The following is a 20,234-nucleotide window of genomic DNA, read 5'->3' as shown; positions in this document are numbered from 1 at the left end:
TGTGATCAACTTCTTTCCTTCTCTTCCACAGCCTGGCTGCATAGAAAAGTACTTGAAGAGTGTTGGCCTGAAGATCAGCCTCTGAACAGTAACACAGCTGACCAGCCCATTGACTCAATTCACCTCCTGGAATGCTGACTGACAGAACATGGTCAGCAGCATATCCAGGATGGACTTGTCCATGGTCACCAAGTCAGTTAAGCAAGGTAGCCAGTACAGAAGAAATTTCAGTCTTTGTGTATAGACTATCTGGCTACTAATTAATCCATGTGGGTTCAATTGAGGAAGTTCTACTGCAATAGATGCTACTTAAACAAAAAAAAAAAAAAATGTAAGAGTTATTAGACTTCAGATAACTGATTTAAAGCTGTTAACCACATGTACTTCAGTGCAGTAAAGGCCTACAAACTGAAACTATTTTACCTGCGAAATTACTGAGAAACGTGACTGCTTAAAACTGCAAAACAACATCCTCATGAGCAAAATGCCTTTAGCCCAGAGAGGTAACAAAAGATTTGCCTTGGATCCCCATGGTAGCACATAGAGAAAGCAAAACCAGGACGACATTCAAACACAGTATCTAGAGATTCAGATACACTGTTCATTTGAATTACTGGAACTTAAACACATGAAAAAAGTAATTAGCTGAGAAAACATGGCAGAAGAAAATCATTAAGAATACATGGGGTAATGTATATGTAACTGTCAAATAAATTGGCATATAAAGGAAGCAATTTTAGATACAAATGCAGAACCCCTGGACCCAACAGCACACTACCTATACAGCAGTATATTGTTACACTTGACACTTACAATACCGACCCAAATAAGATGATTTTGTCAAACCTACTGCATAGCCACCACATGGTATGCTACTGTCAACTTTTGAATTTGGTCCCCAAAAGAGCCAAGATTAGAACGACTCAGTTAATCACCATCAGTAGATGATCAAGTGCACCCTAAATTATCATTAGAGGGGCATGGTTGGTGGTGTGTAAATATTCCCCCACACGCCAGCAGGACTTAAAGTGTTGCTTCACATAGTAATTACCTCATTCTATTGCAAGCTGCCACTGGAAAAGTCAGTCTCATACCTTCTTTTCCTTCCCTTTCCCCACCGCTAATTTCTAATGTCTCTCTTACATCAGATCAAGCCACTGTGCTACCATGCTGAGTTAGCTGATGTGAGGGAGTGGGGAAGATAGAGCAGAGAGGAAAAAGTTCCCCCAGTCATATCATCAAGCTTATCCAAGATCACCTTGCAGCCACACACAAGCACTGCATCTGAAGCATGGAATAGGCAGGAACACATCAGTCAAGTTGGAGGATAACAGCAGAATTGCCCGTTCTGGCAGCAGTGTTTGACTGTATAAGACACATGTACCTCCCAAACCAGTCTCTGAGAAAAGCAGACAAAACTAGATCTAAGCTTCCTTGCCTTGGACTGATAAACACCACACCTCAGATGAGCTAACAGGCATCATAAACTTGCTAAAGTACTGCTGATCTGCCTGGCAAACTAGAAGACTCCAGGCAGAATTCCAGGGGTCCATTTAACTTCAAAGTAGTGGCTTGGGCCTCTTGGACAAGACCCTGCTCCTGTCAAGCTGAAAACTTCTCTGTATGAATAGGCTCCCAACAGTCACTAAAAATTTCCCCAGCTTTGAATTCTGCTTCCCTTGGCTTTGGTCCATTAGAGCAAAGCCCAGTGTTCACTTTCTAGACAAATAACTGTTGAGAAAGTATGGGAACCACAGCTACAGAAAAAGAAGGTAAATTCTTAGTTTTAGAGACAAGCAACAAGGGCAAATACATATTAATGTCTTCTCCCCAAATATGAGGAGATATCTACCTTTTGATATGACTTAATTTGATATGATCATAGAATCATTTAGGTTGGAAGAGACTTTTAAGATCAAGATCATCAAGTCCAAATGATAATCCTAATGACCTTGTTTCTTTTCCTTACATATGAAGAAGCAGGAAATAAACTTTTCCATGTCCCAGCCACAGTCGTCATCTGACAACTTAGGAAAGTTACAGAATACATAACCCCATGTGTCTGACCATATTCAGTAAACATTCTGACAAAATAAGAATCAATTCTTGCTTAGAAGTGAAGACACTTTTTTCTTATGAAACCACTTCTTGTTTCCATTTTAAAAATAAATAAATAAATATCTAAAATGCAAGGTCATTTTAGATGTACAATGCTCAAGTACTCTAAGCAGCCTCATTCCAGTAGCACAGTCACAAGCTTCCCATCACAGCAATCTGGGTGATTAGCCCACTGTTCCACAAAGAGTAAGAGAATACAAACAAGTCCAAAGCCACTGCCTAAGTCTTCCAAAACTTGCAAGACATAGGCACTGAAAGTGAGAAATGGAGAAGTTTGCTTTGCTTTTTTTTTTTTGTTATAGGCACCAGAACACTCCATATCCTAAGCCAGAATAAAAATTCTGTCTAGCCTGCTAGCCTGTCTGAATGTAACCATATGTCAAACTGTGATAGTTGCCTGCTTCACCTTCCCAGAGATCTGAAGCACATGGGTTTCCTGTCCCGGCCATTAAATATTTGCATGCAGTCACAGTCGTTTTTTCCTGGTCTTATTTAGCTGCCTTTTGAAAACCAACTCCTAGTATCTACAAGAACTTCTATAACTCATCATCATGTGCAAAGAAAAAATTTTTGCTTTGCATCTACTATCACAAGTGATCTCTTGGTTTGTAATAACAGTAAGATACCCATACCTTACTTTCTTTGAGCTACTCACAATTTTCAAAGCCTTTCACCATATTTCTCCCTCCAGGTACCTCTTCTCAGCACAGAAGTATCCAAATTCATTTGGTATCTCCTTCTAGAGAAGTAGTCTTTATTTCTGATCACCCTTGTCAGCTTCCTCTAACTTCCATAGTTCTGCTAAGTCCTTGGTACTATTGTAATCTTTGACAACCACTTTACTTATTCAACTATTTCCAAACATTAAGCTGAAGTGCTCATGAACCTGAATATAAAGAATTCACCCCTCTCACCAAGCCAAACGTATTTCTTCACATTTACTCGTGCTTATTTTCTCAGTACCAAAAAGGCTTTCAAGTCTTTCCCAGTTTTAACCACCAGGAATATAACCTCTCTCATTAGTATTTTTACCCTTTTTCTGAAAAAGGATAGCACAGACCCATGTAGTAGGCCCAAAATGATCACTTACACCCTCTTTTTTAAATTTAAAATAATTACCCATCTGTGCCAGAACTCCCCATTTACTCCATTACAGGTGTATTTTCTTGAAGAGCCTCTGGTGTGGCAGTCTGTCCGAAAACCCTCCAGCACATAGCACATCCAGACCAACTTTAGACCAACCAGCACTAATTGTGTCCTCACCAACTTTATAGAACTCTACTAGCCACACACTGCATGACTTGCCTTTATAAAAGATATATCAGCTTTATCAAATGTATCTATGTATTTACTGATTATTCTGTTTCTTAAAAAAGAATTCATGTTAATTTATCACATTGACTTTAACCACAAACAGCAGCAGAAGACGTAGTTTGTCTGTTCATCAGTATGCATTTGTTCCAAGACTAAAATATCTCTTCCCCTCAAACCTTGAATATATCTGCTATGCCAATATCCTAAAATACATATAAGAGAAACCAGATAGCCTGATTTAATTAATATACAGATATACATATGCACACCTTTTCTTAAATAAAAATTCAAGCATTTTCTATCAATGCACACACAAGTTTCCTCCTTTTTTCCTAAATCCTGTTTTAAATGGTTTTCGTTTATTGGAGGCTTTTTGTTTCTTTTTTTTAATTCTGCACTAGCTTGTATCATTTCTTATTGGAGCTACTGATCCTTGGATAATGTACAACTGCAAGAACAGCAATTTTAAAGGCTGCGGAACTCCAGAAATCTCCCATCAGTTTTGGCTTTTCCCCTGTCATCACTTAAAAATTACAGCAGAGGCAACACAAGCCACCTTTTCCAAAGGGGCTGGACATCACCTCCACTTCCTAACAAATCTAATTCTGTTTTCCTTTTTGTCTTATTCTCTAAGCCTAAACATTGGTTTTCTCTCCTCTGCTTTTCCACTCTGCTCCCAAGTATGGTGCAAGGAACATTTCAGGGTGCATTTTCAAAATATGTAGCTCAGCAAGTAGAGCGTTACCTCAGAGTACTTGTTGGTAAAAGGAATACCTCATGTTACAGCCCACTACTGAAAACAAAGGACTCAAAGAAACTAAAGATTGTTTAACACCTACAATAGAACATTTGTCAGAGAAGCAGTTTTGTAATTAGAAATAACAAAGTCTGCTTCCTACAGGCCTCCTCTACATTACTGCTGTTGTAAGTCCATTAAGAAACTTCCATATAACCCTCATTTTGGTTCCCTCTCACATTCCTTAATGAAAATCACTTCTCATTCCTTAAGTAATGCCAGTTACTCCTCATGCTCCCTCATTGCTGAGTGAGAGCAAGACAATTTTATGCCTGTTTCAAAATCACACATGTACTAAGTGGCCTGCTGACAGATTGTGAGGTGGAAGGAGTAAGGGGAAGAAGCCACAGTTTTGCCTTAAACAAAGCAGTAATTTTCAAAAAACTCACAAGATCTTCATACTTCAAAATGCATTTGCTTCTGCCTATGATCACTCCACAGAGGACCGCACAAAGATAGTCAGCAACTGCATGAGCTTGTTTCCTGAGGAACCAGGGCACAGCTTGGCCCTTTGGCATCAGTCAAGATCTGGTCTCATAACTCCAACTTCTATTGTGGCCTCTAGTCTTAATTCACAATTTAATTTTATTAAGTAAGTAATTTAAAAAATTAAGTAATTAAAAAAACCCAAACTCACCGTTTTATTACGCAGTCTAATTATGTCCGAAACAGAGCCAGCTCCACAATATTCCATAACAATCCATAGATCTGTGTTCTTAAAATAGCTGCCATAGTACTTGACAACATAGGGACTAGATGAAAAAAAGTTACATAAATAGATTAATTTAGTGGAAGAAAAAAATTCATTAGCACAACTGTTGTTACAAATTACAGTTTGCCACACACTAACAAGCTAAAGAGCAAGTGTAATTACATACATTTTAAAATTGTAATTAGCTTAACCAATGTCTTGCTAGAGCACAATCTGACTACTTAATAAAATTATAAAGGCACTACTACATATTGTATATATATATATAAAAAACAAGTTTCCAGCAATCTTCAAATACAGTTTTTCCAAACATTAGTCTTCTGATAAAAAGCTTTGGTTTTCCCTCCTCTAAGGCCTCTCAATTTTTAAGTCTTCTATTCAATAGTACACGTCCAGTAGACAGTAAATGAAGTATGTTGTTCAAAGCAAACCAGGAAACAAAGAACAAGAGCAGAGAAAAGAGGGACAGGACAGAGGACATAATAATAAGGCTGAGTAGGCCCATCTAAGACAAGAATGAAAGTGCCACAAGAAGCATAGCACAGAAAAAAAGGTGAAACTTTTAGAAAATTCTCCAGTGTCACCACTTCTTTTCTCTGTCAGTATATTTTACAGACATTTGTTTTAAGCATTTATTTCAATCCTGGTCTAGTACTTGCAGACATACACAAACTACAACCTTCACCACTGCTTCCAGGCAGCTCACACAGCTCAAGCCTGTGCAGCGACTAAGGGCTGCTGTGGGGTCAGTGACAGAAGCCTTTATGAGAATTTATAAGGTACCATTTTCCAACTTATCCTATGTCTTCCTTCATCTAAGTGAAAATAATTATTTTTATCCTCTCTGCTTCATTTTAGAGCACAGCAACAAGAAGAACCAAAACAAACATATTTTAACTTTTCTTCAGTGTGCAGGAAGAGTTGAGGACCTACTCTGGGTATCAAATCTAGTTCCACAGTTAAGCAGACAGACAAGACTGCTGCTTCCTTTTTCATCTGCACCCATTACAAAACTCAACTGGTCGGTCAGACAAAAAAATAGTCTCACCGGGATGCAAAGGATTAAGAGGAGCCCCCCAAGAACTCAAGGGTCCCAAATTCTTTTACTATCACCTGAAACAACCTTACAGACATCTTTGTGGAACGTGTGAGGGGAAAAAAAAAAAAAGCCACAAATTCTTCCTTTTCCTCCCATTCTCCTGCCTACACATTTAACAAGTTTCCAGCATTCAGAGCAGTCAGTGACAGAGGGGAATGAACTACAAGGTCCACTGCTTTCATCCGTCACAAATGCTCTGATCAGGTGTGCAGGTAGAAGTTCTAAAAACGTCTGAAGAACAACTGCATTCTCATGTGCTAGATACAATGTACTCCAAGGTCTCTATCCCTGTATTTAAGGATAAATATTTGAAACTTCTCCTTCATGACCCCATAGAGCAGTGAAATTAAGATGCTGTGGAGCAGTACAATCAAACTTCATGTAACACCTCAGCATAACACTCAGCAGCAAATCTGAATTAATTCAGACTGTATTGAAAGGATTATCTTTAAATTTGAGACGAGTGCTGATCACTGTGAAACAAGAACAGATTTTTCAGCTAAAGACAGAACTTCACACAGACACACCACAAAAGCACAAACACAACTGAGAAGTAACAGACCACTTGCTATAATACAATTCACTAAGTTAATGACTAAAGTAATCAATGTTTTAATGAAAGTTTTGCCTAACTAGAGTGCAAAACTTTCCTGGTTGCACTTCAAGTCACAAAAACAGACTCTCATACCACTGATCAGACATGAATTAAAACTGGCACCAGTAAATCTGATTTTGAAGTTACAGCCCAAAACTCTATAGATGACAGGAAATGCAAAGTAACTTCTGCAACCTTGAAGATGCTTGATGTCAAGCTTCCAATTCTACAAGACTAGCCATCATAAGATATGTCATTTATGAACAAGTGTAAGGTAACAGTCCACCAGAACTACTACAAGACTGTTCATCTTCTAAAATGTACATTCCTGCACAAAAAAAAGGCAACCAAGAAAAGTTAACCGCCAAAAATTAATTTTGTGTTAGAAACATCTTTATTCATCTCTGAAACAGATTAACTCAGAATTCACAAAGATACTTAAAGGAAACAGTAACCTTTGGGCTTGAGAGTGCAAGTAAAGGGAAGCAAGCACGGAGAATTCCAAGCAGAGCTGAGTATTTATTCTTTCCACAGTTTCTGTTATGTACACTATTTGTACTTCCTTCAATCCAAACTAAGGATAGGAGGAAGTCTGCAAAGTGATTCCTTTAATTAAAAGTCTGTGTTGTACAATTTACCTTTTCATGAAAAAAAGTTTGCAGGTGCATATATTTCAGCTATATGCACAAGTACAAATACATTTTCACATAGACTCTTCGAAAGGGAACAGAAATGTCATACCTACCTGTCACATTGTTGCATTATAGAGATTTCTTTAATTATTTCTTGAAGATCTGACTCCACAGGGACCTGTTTAATTGCTACAACTTGTCCAGACTCTTTGTGTATTGCTTTAAACACACTACCATAAGACCTAGAAAATAAGAGAGGAAATATTATTTAAAAACAAGGCAAACTCCTTCTCATTTCCGTTATGCACGAAAAGTCACAGAAGCCATACGTTCATGCAGAAGTTTAAGGCTTTTTTCAGGGTGCAAAAAGATCAGTTCTGCTGGGATGTCAGGAAAGATGTGCCTCTGAAGAATGCATCTTTGCCAAGATTTAGAGTTTCTAATTCCAGTACAGATGCAAGTACCTTTGCTGTGTTAACAAACAATGGATATCAAAAATGCATAAAATATTTGAGGACTGTGGAAATCTCCTGATACATGCATTTGCTCTATTATTAAAATCTGTCTTTAGAAGTACTCCTTAGGACATTTACAGTCACTCTCTCTGTAACTTAATATTCCAACATATGCTTTATGTACTGTTTCCCTCTGATCCCCATCCCCTTATACACAGCTGAACTTACCCTTCACCAAGTTTCTCCAGAACATCAAAGACTTCTTCAGGCTGCTTAGTTAAACTGTCTTCACTTAGCTTTTTCAGTTTGCTAAAAAAAGGACAAAAATTATTTAATTGTTTGGAGAAGGAGGACAACACTTAAACAAATTTTCACACAAGTGAGCAGACAGAAAAAAAAGATTATCATGAAAAATATATTTCAATGAAAATAAAATACTTAATTGATGTGTAGCAATAAAATTTTAATCAACTGTAATATAAGACGGATAAAGTTATGACAATTTTTGTCATTATTACTTTCCCACTAATGTTTTCTCTATTCAAAGCAGCATGGGATGGGTTTACTGCCCAAACCACTTCCTTTGCTAAAGTAGAAACAGACAAAAAAATACAGTAAAGTTCACCTTCCATCAAAAAGCAGCCAGCAAGCAACACATGCATTACTGCCTAGAGAATGCCATGTTGTTGTTATCTGAGGAAGTATAAAGCAGTTCTTCACCCACATGAAGTATTCACTTTTTTAAACTGTACCACCCATAAGCAAGTGAATGACATTGCTAAAAGCAGAACTCCAAATCAAGATGATTTTGGGAGCACATGGTAGGACTTCCCCTTCGCAGGTGGCAGCAAAACACCAAAATTCCAACAGCTGAGCACTGTAATGGCTGTTGGGGCAGCTCCTCTTGCATCTTTGTGAATGTACAGAGGGACAGGTGCAACAAAATCTCTCATTACATAACACCACCATATTTTGCCCTTAGTTCTCTCTCACACAGTCTCAAATCACTCAGCAACACCAAATGATTTCTTCCAGCATCTTCAACCTTCTCTTACCACTGTTCATTGTCCTTCACAAGCAGTCCTAGCCCTGCCAGTCTCCAGCATTCCCATCTATCCAGCTCTCTAGACTCCTGGCAGATCTCAGAACACAACTTGTCTGCAAGCTTGCAATGGAGCCAACACACTGAACGTAGCACAGAAAAATATAACCACAAAATAATATAACCACAAATATTTACATTGCAGCAAGGTAGGGTGGCTGCAACATGCAAATCTTTCACCCTAAAAGTTATAGGAAATTTTGGTGCAAGATTGAAATAAGTTAACTCTACATGATAGCCAAGGGTACTATTAAAGCAGAAGATGAGTTGAAGAATAGCTGGTGCTGTAGTGTTAGATATAGACAATGCATTCCATATGCAGGAGGAGGAAAAGAAAAAAAAACAACTTTGGAAACACAGCAGAACATTGAGAACTTATGAAAAATATTATTCCACAGCACTTTCCTGGAAATTAATAAAAAATAGAAGAAGGGAGGAGGGCATGGACAGAAAAGACTGACCAATCATAATATGGGAAGAATAGCAATCAAAGAGAAACTCCTTCATATGAGGAGATGCAATTCTTTGATATACAGAATTATTAAAAATTAAAGTAACATGACCAGTGAGGGAATCCCTGAGTCAGAAAAGACTTCTAATTGCCAACCATGTAAGTAAACAAAATATTTTAAAGTAATTGTAAAAGCACACAGGTCATATGGATTGGTGTTAAACAAGGGAAGCAACGACAAGGAGGAGGCACAAAGGTGCACATATATACAAAAAGCATCCACAATCAGTAAGGAAAGGTGCATGAGCAAAGACCATGTAGTTTGCTACAGCAAACAGGTAGGAAGCTTGAAAGCATGTGTGTTTAGGGAAAACAAAAATCTTCACAGCAAAGGAAAGGCACAACTCATTAGAAGAAAAACAGTTGAAAATTCAAATGAGAACAGTTGAATAAAGTCTGCAAAAGTGGCCTAGAAATCAAACACAGGAGCACAAATCTGGGGTTTTTTTCAGTCTCTCACTCTGCTGGTTTGACAATAGAAAACAGAAAGATGGAATTTAAATCTTGCAAGGAAGCACATATTTCATTACTGAACGAGTATCAGTGGAGACAAATAAAAGAAAAAAATATTTTGCAGATAAGTATTAAAGTAACAAGTAATTAACTTTGCTTCTTTGTTTAAAATTTGTTCTCCTCTGAAGAGCCTATATGCAGCCTTACAGGCAGCATTCAAGAATAAGTTGCTGCAATCATCCTCTGCTTGCCACCAACAAAAAGCACACGCAGTATGTTTATGACACAAGCAGATCCCCAAAAAATAAAAAGCACGACCTTTAGCTGAGTCTCTCGCTTGACTGAAGAGCTGCCTAAGAGAAGATGTGCACAACAGAACAGTACAGGGACTGAACTTTTTAGTAACAGCAAGAAAAGGGAAAACATACAGTAACCCTGCACAGAGATGCCTACAAAGAGTACACTTCCACCTACTCACCAAAATGAGCTAAAATGAGAAAGAAAAATTAAAAATCCATACCAAAATGTCTCCAACAGCACCATTAATGCCAAGGAATTGGGAGTGCTGGAGAAAAGTTATGGAAACAATCACAAACAGCCATAAACTGATCAAAACCAATGTCACTGTCAAATAATAGATTATCTGGAGTACTTAAGAAGCAACCAGGAGAGCAAAGAAGTAGTTTTAAAATTATTTTCATAATATCCAACTCTGACAAACATTTTATGAGACCAAAGTGTACTTAACACTATAGCAGCTAAATACAAAATCTATTTACAGGAAGAAATGTATGTCCACCTCAGGAATATCATCACCAAATACACTGCTCAAAGCACCTCACACTCCTTCACAAACACTGTGTTGTGTTCAAGTGATAGTATTAACACCGTAGTTCCTTGAGCCATGGAAATATCCTAATGACTCAAACTGTTTAATGATTTCTGTTTCTAGATGTTTAATAGAATATTCAGCTCTTGAACTACAGAGCAGCACATGATATACCCTGAAGGGCTGCAATAAAGAAAGCGTTTATGAAAACTTCATGAGAAACAAGGAAGAAGGTGGCAACCAGTGTAACTGGCTGCAAAGCACCAAGCAGAATACAAAAGGAAGAGACTAAAAATATGTTGTTGGTTAAAAACGAGCAACTAAAACCAGGGATAGAGAAACACAGCTAAGACTTCAGAATTAGCTTCATGACTGGGGGTATGGGAGGAGTGGTCAGGAGGCAAAATGAAGAGACAAAGGGCTCAAGAACGATCAGAGAGAAAGAAAGAGTATCTTATTCCTCTCTCCCTCATTCATCCCCTATTTTCATAACACAAACATTTAAAATGGAACAAATAAATCAGTAAATTCAGGCACTGTTTTCTTCTGGTAACAGGACACATGCCATATATTTATATAGATACATATGTGTATGTATATATATATATATATACACACATGTATATACGAAAAAATCTAAAGAAGATGCAGAGAAGTTCAGAAGTAGAATGAGCAGAAAGACATTCTAGTTTCTTTTTCTCTAGACAATCATTAGGTAGTGAGTATGAGCTATTTTAGAGGTCTTCCAGAAGGAAAGCTGTTCCCGAAATCAGAAGGACGAACTAAACTGCAATTCTGGGACAAGAGCTGTCAAAAATATTTTCTTATTCCAAGGAGGTTTGACTTTCTGTGTAACAACTAGTCCCTCAAAAAGAAAAATACATCCTAGCAAATAATTTTACTTTTATAAATCCAGTTGTTAGGAGTAAACATTAATACTTAGCCTGACCAGAATCTTACATGTCATTGAGTATATCAGCAAAACTTCACAAAACTAAATGCAGAAAAATCTAGAAATAGTAAGAGGCGCCCAATCCCAGCATAAAGATCAGAACTGCCATATAGCAAAAAGATCAGACTACCAATCTCAGCATAAAAATCAGAAAAATCTGAACTGGGACCTGAAAGAGCAAGAGATTTCCCATCCCAACATGAAAAAAATAAAGTATGAGTTTAGTGTCCTACAGTCATTATATATAGATTTTACACAATAAATTGATTATATACTACAGAAGTAGGCATAAAAAAACCCCAGAAGGTTCAAAAGAAAAATAAAGTAGGAATAAAGAACAGAACACCATCAATTACTGTCATGAGTTACTGAAAACTGGACAGCTGCTTCATCTAACGTGAATATATGTGGTTTACTTTGCAGAAGAACTAGCACACTGAAACATTTAAAAAGAATGGCAGGGATCAATTATACTGATACATTAAAAGAGAAGGTAGTAAGAGAAATCACTGCAGTCATCAGAAGTAGAGGTGCCATGTGAAAGCCTTGAGACATTGCTTTACACCGTTCACAAAAGCAGAAGCAAGATTAAGACAGTTTACAGCATTGCACAGTGTACTTACATTTAGTTTTCTACCAATAAAACCCAAACAAACGTACATTTTTGTCCCACCATTTTCAGGAGGAACTTGACAATTGCCAATGTGTCCATTGCCACATTGGTGTGAAGAAGAAAAAGGTTTTCCTCTTCCCGCAAAACCTGAAAAGTTACACTTCACTGAAAATTAAACTGCCCAAGTTTAAAGTAAGGGCTGGAGAACCTTAATTAACACTCCCCATGCTTGTTAAGCAGCCTTTTATTTGGCAGCAGTGTGCAAGAAATGGGCAAGATTAAGAACTATGTATTTGAGAGAATTCTCTCTCTAACTACTTTGCTTTTCCTTTGTATGCAACCTATCTCCTCATACATGAGTATGCCAACATATACAGAAAAATAAAACAATAATAAGAGAGGAAAGTTACAAGACAAATTTTGTAACTCTTTCAAGAGAGAATGTCCTTTTTAGTGTGATAAGAAAGTATAAAACATATCCAAAGTACAGTTAGAAATTCAGATGCAAGAAAACAGTGTCAACCTGCACAAATTCTCTTCAGCATAAAATCAGAACACCTACTCTAAACTATTATTTAGAGCAAAAAAAAATTATTCTGAAAAGGACTCTTCCTTAGAAGTCTTGTGTTACTGTTGCAGTACATTGGTCAAAGAAGAAAAGCTAGTTGTTTTGACAGCGTCCCCCCTGAAAAGTCACAATGGCCTAGACTGTCACTTGGACATCATCACTGCTACTTTCTGAAGGGCTGTTTTAAAGATTTACACAATACACAAGCAGATTGTGTGTTCCTTATAGGGAAGAGGGGATAAAAGTGCCCTATACCTCTAAGAAAACACTGAGATTCTAGGACATCCACGCAGTTTTGAAGTGCTGATATTCTTGTTACCTCTAAATGGATCTCCTGCACCACAGGTATGATGCCAGTAGATCCCTTCAGTAACTGCTCCTGTGGACAAGGGGAACCAAAGTGAAGAATTCTAGTGCTCTCATCTGTTTTCCCAAGTAAACATGGTGTGTCCATTTCAAGCCACTCCTGCATACAAGGACAGTATCAAAAAGTCAGCCCACAAAAAAATAATCTGCACTCCTTCTGGACTTGCAGAAGAAAGGGGTGGCCTAGAAGAATAGCTGGGAATGCCAACAATCAGAAAACTGAAAAAAACCAACAGATAAAGGGGATATATTTGCACATTTATGAAAAACTGTTCAAATCTTATGCAAACCTGAGTTCTTACGAAAAACTGAGTTCGAATCATTTCTTCCACTAAAGAAACAAACCCACTGAGTTCTCATCACATTCAAACTTCCAAAAATAAGCTTCAAAAAACATGTGAAGTATAAAAATTTGCCGGAGTTTGGACATTCCCTCATCAGTTTTCTGATTCTTCCTGATTGAATCAAAGGATTAAAACAGTTTCTCACTTTCAATTATGCCAGACACAACACCTCCAGCTAGGCAATAAGTTTACAGCAAATCCCAGATCTTCCCAAAAACATCTTGTAGGCTATGCTAACTTTGCAGTTTGATTTTCAGTCCTTTGATATCACCAGATCCCCAGTTTTGCACTGGTGCTGGTGACACTGACTATTACTCAGACATTTCTGGTTTTTTTCCTAAACCCTTGCTGGTGCCTGTCCTACTTCCTTTATTTGAGACATACAGGGCTGTCAGCCTGAACCTACAGTGTAGGCCTGTCCCTCCTCACCCCAATGCCTGCTAAAACCACCCTAACACAGCAACTACAAACCAATTCTTGATCAAAATTTTCTGTAGTAGATACTGCCACTTAATGTATTATTAGAGGAGAAATTATCGGAAGTTCAAGACTGCATTCTTCTCCAGTCCTGTCATCCTGCAGGAAGCTGCTTTTAAAGAATCTTAAAGGCTCTAAATGCAGAATGCAAATGTTTTAAAGCAGAACATAAAAACTGATTTATTATTTACTACCACAAATTTATATTGTGTAGTCCCTAGATTTTTAATTACATTATCAGGAAGTTAAAGTAAAATTAGAGCTCTAAAACAGTAAGTATATATGTAAACTGTTTACCTACATTCTGTATACCACACAATTATATCCTGCATAGTCTACAACTATACCCAAGAAAGGATTGTTCAAATTCAAATACGTGATTACATTTAAATTCAATACGATTAAAGCAAAATTATTTTGTGTACTAAGAAGTCGTATGGTAAATCATGAAAAAAAGAAAACAAAACCACTATGCATAGTAGCTAATATGACTTGATAGCCTACATATTTCAGAAAATACATCTACTGTGAGAATACTCCTGATTTTTGCGTCTTCCCACTCCCTGATTTGCAATTGCAACTATGCCCTGCCCACCCCCACAAGCATCCATCCCTCCAGCAGCAGCATACAAGGGCACTTTCCAGCATGGAAAGAGAAACTACTCCTGCTGGCTCCTGCCACAGACCTGAAGTACCGAGTGCACAGACTCCCAGCCCACGGAGGGCTCTGCCTGGCGACCAAGTTTGCCTCATTTCGCATTAAGAACGTTCCTCTCGTAACTCAACCAGCCCCCGAGGGTTCGCCTTCACCTGGGCATTGACTGGGGCGAGTACTTCGGGACACTCCCGTACCGTAGACCCTCCCCAACGCGACACAACCCTCCGGCCGCCGGGCCGGGCTCAGCAGCGTCCCTGTCCTGCCACCCCCTCACAGCCCCCTGCACCGAGGCCTCACCCCGCTCCGTGGCGGGGAAGGGGCCGCCGGGGAGGGTCGTTACCTCTTAGGCGCTGCTTGCTCCATGCCGCCGGCGCTGCCGCCCCTCGGGGCTGCCGGCCGAGCCCCCGGGCCCGTCGGACCCCGCACAACTCGGAGCGGGCTCACCGCCCTCTCACCCGGGCCCGCGCCCTCCTCCAGCCGCGCTCCCGCCCCGCCACCACCGCCACCTCCGGCCGCGGCGGGGGCCCGCCCCCCGCGCCGCCCATTGGCTACCGCCGCGCCAACGCCGGCGCTGATAGGGCGGTGCCGACGTCGCTCAGAGAGGCAGCAGGGACGCGGCCCCGCCCCCCCGGGCGGAGCGGGCGGGGAGAACATGGAGGCGGGGGTGCGCCCGAGCTCCCGGCACACCCCGCGCGGCGGCCCGCAGGGCACGCCGGGAGGTGTAGTCCTCGAGGGCCACCCGCCCCACCCGCGGGGGCCCTGCGGGGTTGGGCCGCGTCGAGCGGGAGCCCCGCGGCGCCGTCCCGCCTACGCACCGCATCCCCCGGACTGGGAGCTCCGGGAAGGGCAGCCTGGGGCAGCGCCGCCGCCTGAGGGCGGCTCTTCCCCCGCGGACACCCACGTGGCCTCGGGGCAACGCTGCCGGGCGGCCGCGCCTCTCACCCGCCTGTGGGCGCGGGGCAAGGAGCGGCGCCAGCCCCTCCGCTGAAAGGTGATGTCTCAGTGGGCAGCTGGCTCCAGTGCTTGCGAAGGGGAAGCCTGAAGTCAGGGCAGGACGGGGGAGCTGCCCCCCGCTCGAGTAGCACTGGAGAGCTCTGAGGTGACAAGTGCTGCCTCTTCGCGCTTGAGCGTTTGGTGCCGAAGCACACGAGTTACCCTGCAAGGCCGGGGGAAGCAGCAGATCTTAGGCCACAGAGCACCCTGTGACAGTTACCTGCAATTTCACCGCCTTACAACTTCTTTCTGCTGCTTGTGTACTTGGATCTGTTGGATCCAAGTAGATCCAGCCAGGTTAATACAAGAAAAGTGTAAATGTTCAAGCCATTTTCTGTATCCTTTCCTGACAGAAGGTTTATTTGCCTAACTAATGGAAGTCTGAGGTAGTAAAACACTTAGGCAAGTTCCATAAAAATACTGAGATGCCCAATTTCCACTTCAAACTGATTTTTGATGGACAAGTATTACAACACTTACCCCTAAAAAAAATGTGCACTCTGTACCTAATTTCATCGCTTTGATGTGCATTAGCAAGGGAATTTTGAATGACTGAAATCCTACTGTTGTGCAAGTCTTCTACTTTGTCTGAGTCAATCCAACCCAGTTGACTCACTGTGGTGGGGCCAAATGCACAATGGCAATATTGAATGAACCCATAAAACAAATCACACACCACCATATGACCTTTTAGGTTTCTTTGTTTTTCTGAGTCATGGAAAAACTGCAATAGAACATCGTCCTTTGCACAACAAATTGATGCAGAGCTCTCCCAAGTATCATCCCACAAGCCAGAGTTGCTCACCAGCAGTACTGCCAGATGTGTCCATACAGTAGAAAACAGTTTGTAGGATGTGCCAAAAAAAACCACCCAGGAGAAGAAGCCAGCAGATGCCTCAGATGCAGTATGGTACGAGTACCTTAGAAGGTGGTGGGGAGGAACCACAAGACTTCCCATCTCCCAGTTCTAGGACAGGTGAGGTCAAGCTGATAACAAATACCATGGTGCTAGTGTGCAGCTTGGTTTTACAAGGTATTTGGCTATACCCACTGACTAGTTATTATTTACAGTTCACCAATTTCACCTAGTGAAACAGGTCTGACATCCCTTTTTGGCTATAATACTCCTGGAATGTCTCCACATCCTTTAACACAAATCTTTAAGGCAATATTTTGTCTGGGTTCTTTCAGGGGAGGCAGGTTTTGCTTCCCCCTCTCAAGCCAAATCTGCCACAAACTATACATTAAACCAGGGAAAAGGATTCTTAGACAAAAAATACAGGTACTATATTATAGTTGTAACAGCAACACAAACAAAGGGAGCCAAGAAGTGCTTCGTTCACACAAATACTTCTTTCGCTGCAAAAATTTAGGCTAAACAGTCTAATCTGCCACTCTTACCTCCCCCTCAAACAACAGTTGAGAAGAACAAGTCTAAAGAAAATCTGTCCCAGAACAGCAGATTTAGATATTCTCTCTGTTCATTCAAAACTACTGAATACCGCAATCCTCATTTCCAAAAAATACCCTGACTACTTCGTAACTGAGTGAAATGGTGGCAGGAGTGTCCTCCATCTGTGCCATTGAAGAAAAGCATGTAAAAAACCTAAGATGTCTGAAAGAGAAAAAGTTAAGTAACCTGGCTTTATAACCTGGTGAGGCAGACAGTGCCAAAAAAGTATGGACTAATTCCATGCCTTTTTTATAGAAATTTCAGTTGTGTCTTAAGCAGCTGCCAGAATCCTTTCTAAGTACATTTAGGCTGAAAATAAAATATCAGTAAGATAACATATATACCACAGTGTTTTGCAAGATCACTTTATTCAACTCTTATAATTTCAAATGGTATTTTTAGTCAATGACATTGGAATAAAAAACACCATCTCACCTTTCCCCTATGACATGAATTTGGGAACCGTGCTGTGAAATATGACACTGATTTGGTATTCATTACAGTACTGTACCTAGCCACTGGCAAAGAAGGAACTTTAAAAGGGAAAACAGACTCCCTCTGTTCTACTACCTCATTCAGGCTTCCCAGTCAAGGGAAGCCTAGATGTTCTGGAGGCATGAATATACTATGAGATTGCTGGTGTCTAGACAAGATGGAGATGAGGAAGCTGTAGACAATCTACATGAGTATTCCCATGATTTCTTCCAACAGTGGAACTATCTAACACTACTAGGAAGGCAGCTGAGTAAGAAAAGGCTTAATGTAGCCCAATCTTAAAAATATAGGAGAAAACTAACTGAGTTACTCTCTTTCTTCTGAAGTATTTCATCCACTTCACAAATTTATCAGTATTAATTAGGACTCCCTTCTTTGCAGAACTGGCATCAACATCAAATATAATTCCTTAGACTAAAGGATGGATGAAGACCATACTTAGGTTTTGAGTACTGTAATTATTTTATATTATAATGTAGTTTTGTAAACAGATAAAATAATTTATATTGTAATTACTTATACTGCAATGAAATCAGGAATCATGATGTCATGGACAAATATTAGGTGCTGTATAACTAAGAAAGTCCCCAAACACCTACATATATGAACAAAAAGGTTCCAAGATGTCAATCCTGCCTCACTTGCATGTAGTGCATAATAAACCCAAGAAGTATAAAAATTTCTTGAGAAGCTCATGTCTGAGTTTCTGACAGGTATTACTAACGTTAGGATTTAAATTACAAATATATACTTCAAAGTCATTCATAAACATCTTGCAAATAGATTACGTAGGTTATAGTAGGGACCTTATCTTGTTGCTTTGGTAGCAAATAAAAGCAGCATTTACTTCAGAAGGTATTCAATCAGGCTCATTTAAACAAAGTGCATCCTAATGAGTACATGACGCAACTAGAAAACAGCAGAATCAATAAACAGTACATTTATGTATTACATTGTGAAATACATTTGTATTTCAAAGAAATAAATGTCATGAACACATTGTGCTCCCCAAACAAAATACCCCTAGTCCTTCATCACATCTATGGTGCTTTTCACATCCCAGCTCTTTTCCCCATATGCTTTCTAGCCTTTCACCATGGTACCCTGCCAGTTCTTTCACAGGGTGCTCTCTCCTTTAGTATCCCTGTGTCATTCCCCACCGAGTTACATGGATGCTGTGTCTGCATCACACCTGCCTGTTAGCTCACAGCAGGAGGGGTTTGGCTCACAAAATGATGCAGGCCAGTCCACAGCTCGGTCCCAAACCCAGCACCTAAGGACAGAGTTTCCCTTACTTTTCCCTTGCCATGGGGTGGATAGTCCTACAAACAGGCCATTCCCTTCTCTACCCATGAGTTTTGTAAAAGTAGGAACCTACGATAATGACAGACCTCCAGCTGTTCATCAAACGTGGTTAATATTAGTTTATAAGTCACAAATGGTTGTGAAGGGGAGAAAGACAAGGAATGGCAGGCAAGCACAAAGGTGGAGTGAATGCAGGAGCCGGCTTTCCTTGGAATCCAATTCATAAATTCAGTAGACAAATAGTCAACAACAACATGTTTGCATGTCTCTCCCTGTGACTGCCTGATAGCGATCTGGTATGCTGGAAGTTAAGGAAAAGGCCTTGAATGAAACACTGGCTTGTTTATACAGAAGATAAGAAAAAATTACTTCTGCTTGTATTTTTTTCCTACCTATCATGTCTAATGTGAAGCAGCCTTGAAGGCTTATCTTAGAATTTGCTATATACTTTCCTAACCCTGTCAGTCATAAAATATTTATAAATAAAATATAAAAGAACAGCATATTCTCAATTTTGGAATAAAATTTATATTTTTATAGCGAGTTTTAAATCATGTCTAGGAATAAAGAACAATTGGGAGTGGCTTCTTTTCCTGAAGTATTCATAATTTAATGGTTAATTAATGTCACCTAAAAGGAAATTGACTTTTTGCTGGTCCAACAAAAGAAAGATGCAGAAAATACATAGTCAAGCAATATAGGTGCAGATTCTACCATCTGTATTCACTCTGTTAAAATCAGCATGATTCACAAAATTCCTAGTTGACATTAAAAAGAGGTGTAAAACCCATAAAATATTAACTGCACTGCTACAATTTCACTACGTAGTATGCATTATTTTGATATCCAAAATATTATCACTAGACCTAAAGACATTTGTTGATTGGGATAGAATTTTTCTGTTGACTAACCATTTAGCTCACAGTCTTGGTAACAGGCTATATATAGACTTACCATTTGCTATTTTTCCTATTATAGCACACTGTGGTAAAAATAAACCATGGATACAGAGTTGCTATTTACAGTTGACCACAGAAGATATTCCAGTCTGTACTACAGCTGCATTGATTGTGCTCGTGGGATCCACAGACTGTCATTAACATGAAAAAAAAAATCTCATTTTGCTTTGTAAAACAATTACTGTTGTTGTGGTAATACTGAGGGTTATTCTGGATTCCCTTCCACACAAAAATCTTCCACCTCTTTGTTGGAGCAACCATCTGCACTCCAGTCTGCAGAGAAGTGTGCTCACACCCTGGAGAATAAAATAAATAACATTTAACAAGCAAGCCTTGATGCCTGCGCTAGGAGTGGAAACAAGTATCAATAACTAAAGAAAGATTGAATCATCGTTACTTGATGGAGCAAGTACTACATGAAATGAACTTCAGCTG

General features: G+C 39.7%; 1 protein-coding gene across 1 annotated transcript in view; it reads right to left on the bottom strand.

The window, feature by feature from the left end:
- The window catches only part of STK3 (serine/threonine kinase 3), a 123,092-nt gene extending 108,029 nt beyond the window's left edge, over window positions 1-15,063 (bottom strand). The window contains exons 1-4 of the mRNA XM_032696610.1: window positions 14,935-15,063; window positions 7,950-8,030; window positions 7,380-7,508; window positions 4,866-4,980 (exon numbers count right to left, since the gene is read on the bottom strand). Of these exons, the coding sequence (XP_032552501.1) occupies window positions 4,866-4,980; window positions 7,380-7,508; window positions 7,950-8,030; window positions 14,935-14,957 (348 nt within the window). The 5' untranslated portion in view covers window positions 14,958-15,063. The remainder of the gene's footprint in view (window positions 1-4,865; window positions 4,981-7,379; window positions 7,509-7,949; window positions 8,031-14,934) is intronic.
- Window positions 15,064-20,234: the final 5,171 nt, after the last annotated feature.

The sequence above is a fragment of the Chiroxiphia lanceolata genome, chromosome 1 (genome assembly GCF_009829145.1).
Source record: "Chiroxiphia lanceolata isolate bChiLan1 chromosome 1, bChiLan1.pri, whole genome shotgun sequence".
Taxonomy (NCBI): domain Eukaryota; kingdom Metazoa; phylum Chordata; class Aves; order Passeriformes; family Pipridae; genus Chiroxiphia; species Chiroxiphia lanceolata.
The sequence above is the reverse complement of the archived record's forward strand: the minus strand, read 5'-3'. Positions and strand labels throughout refer to the sequence as shown.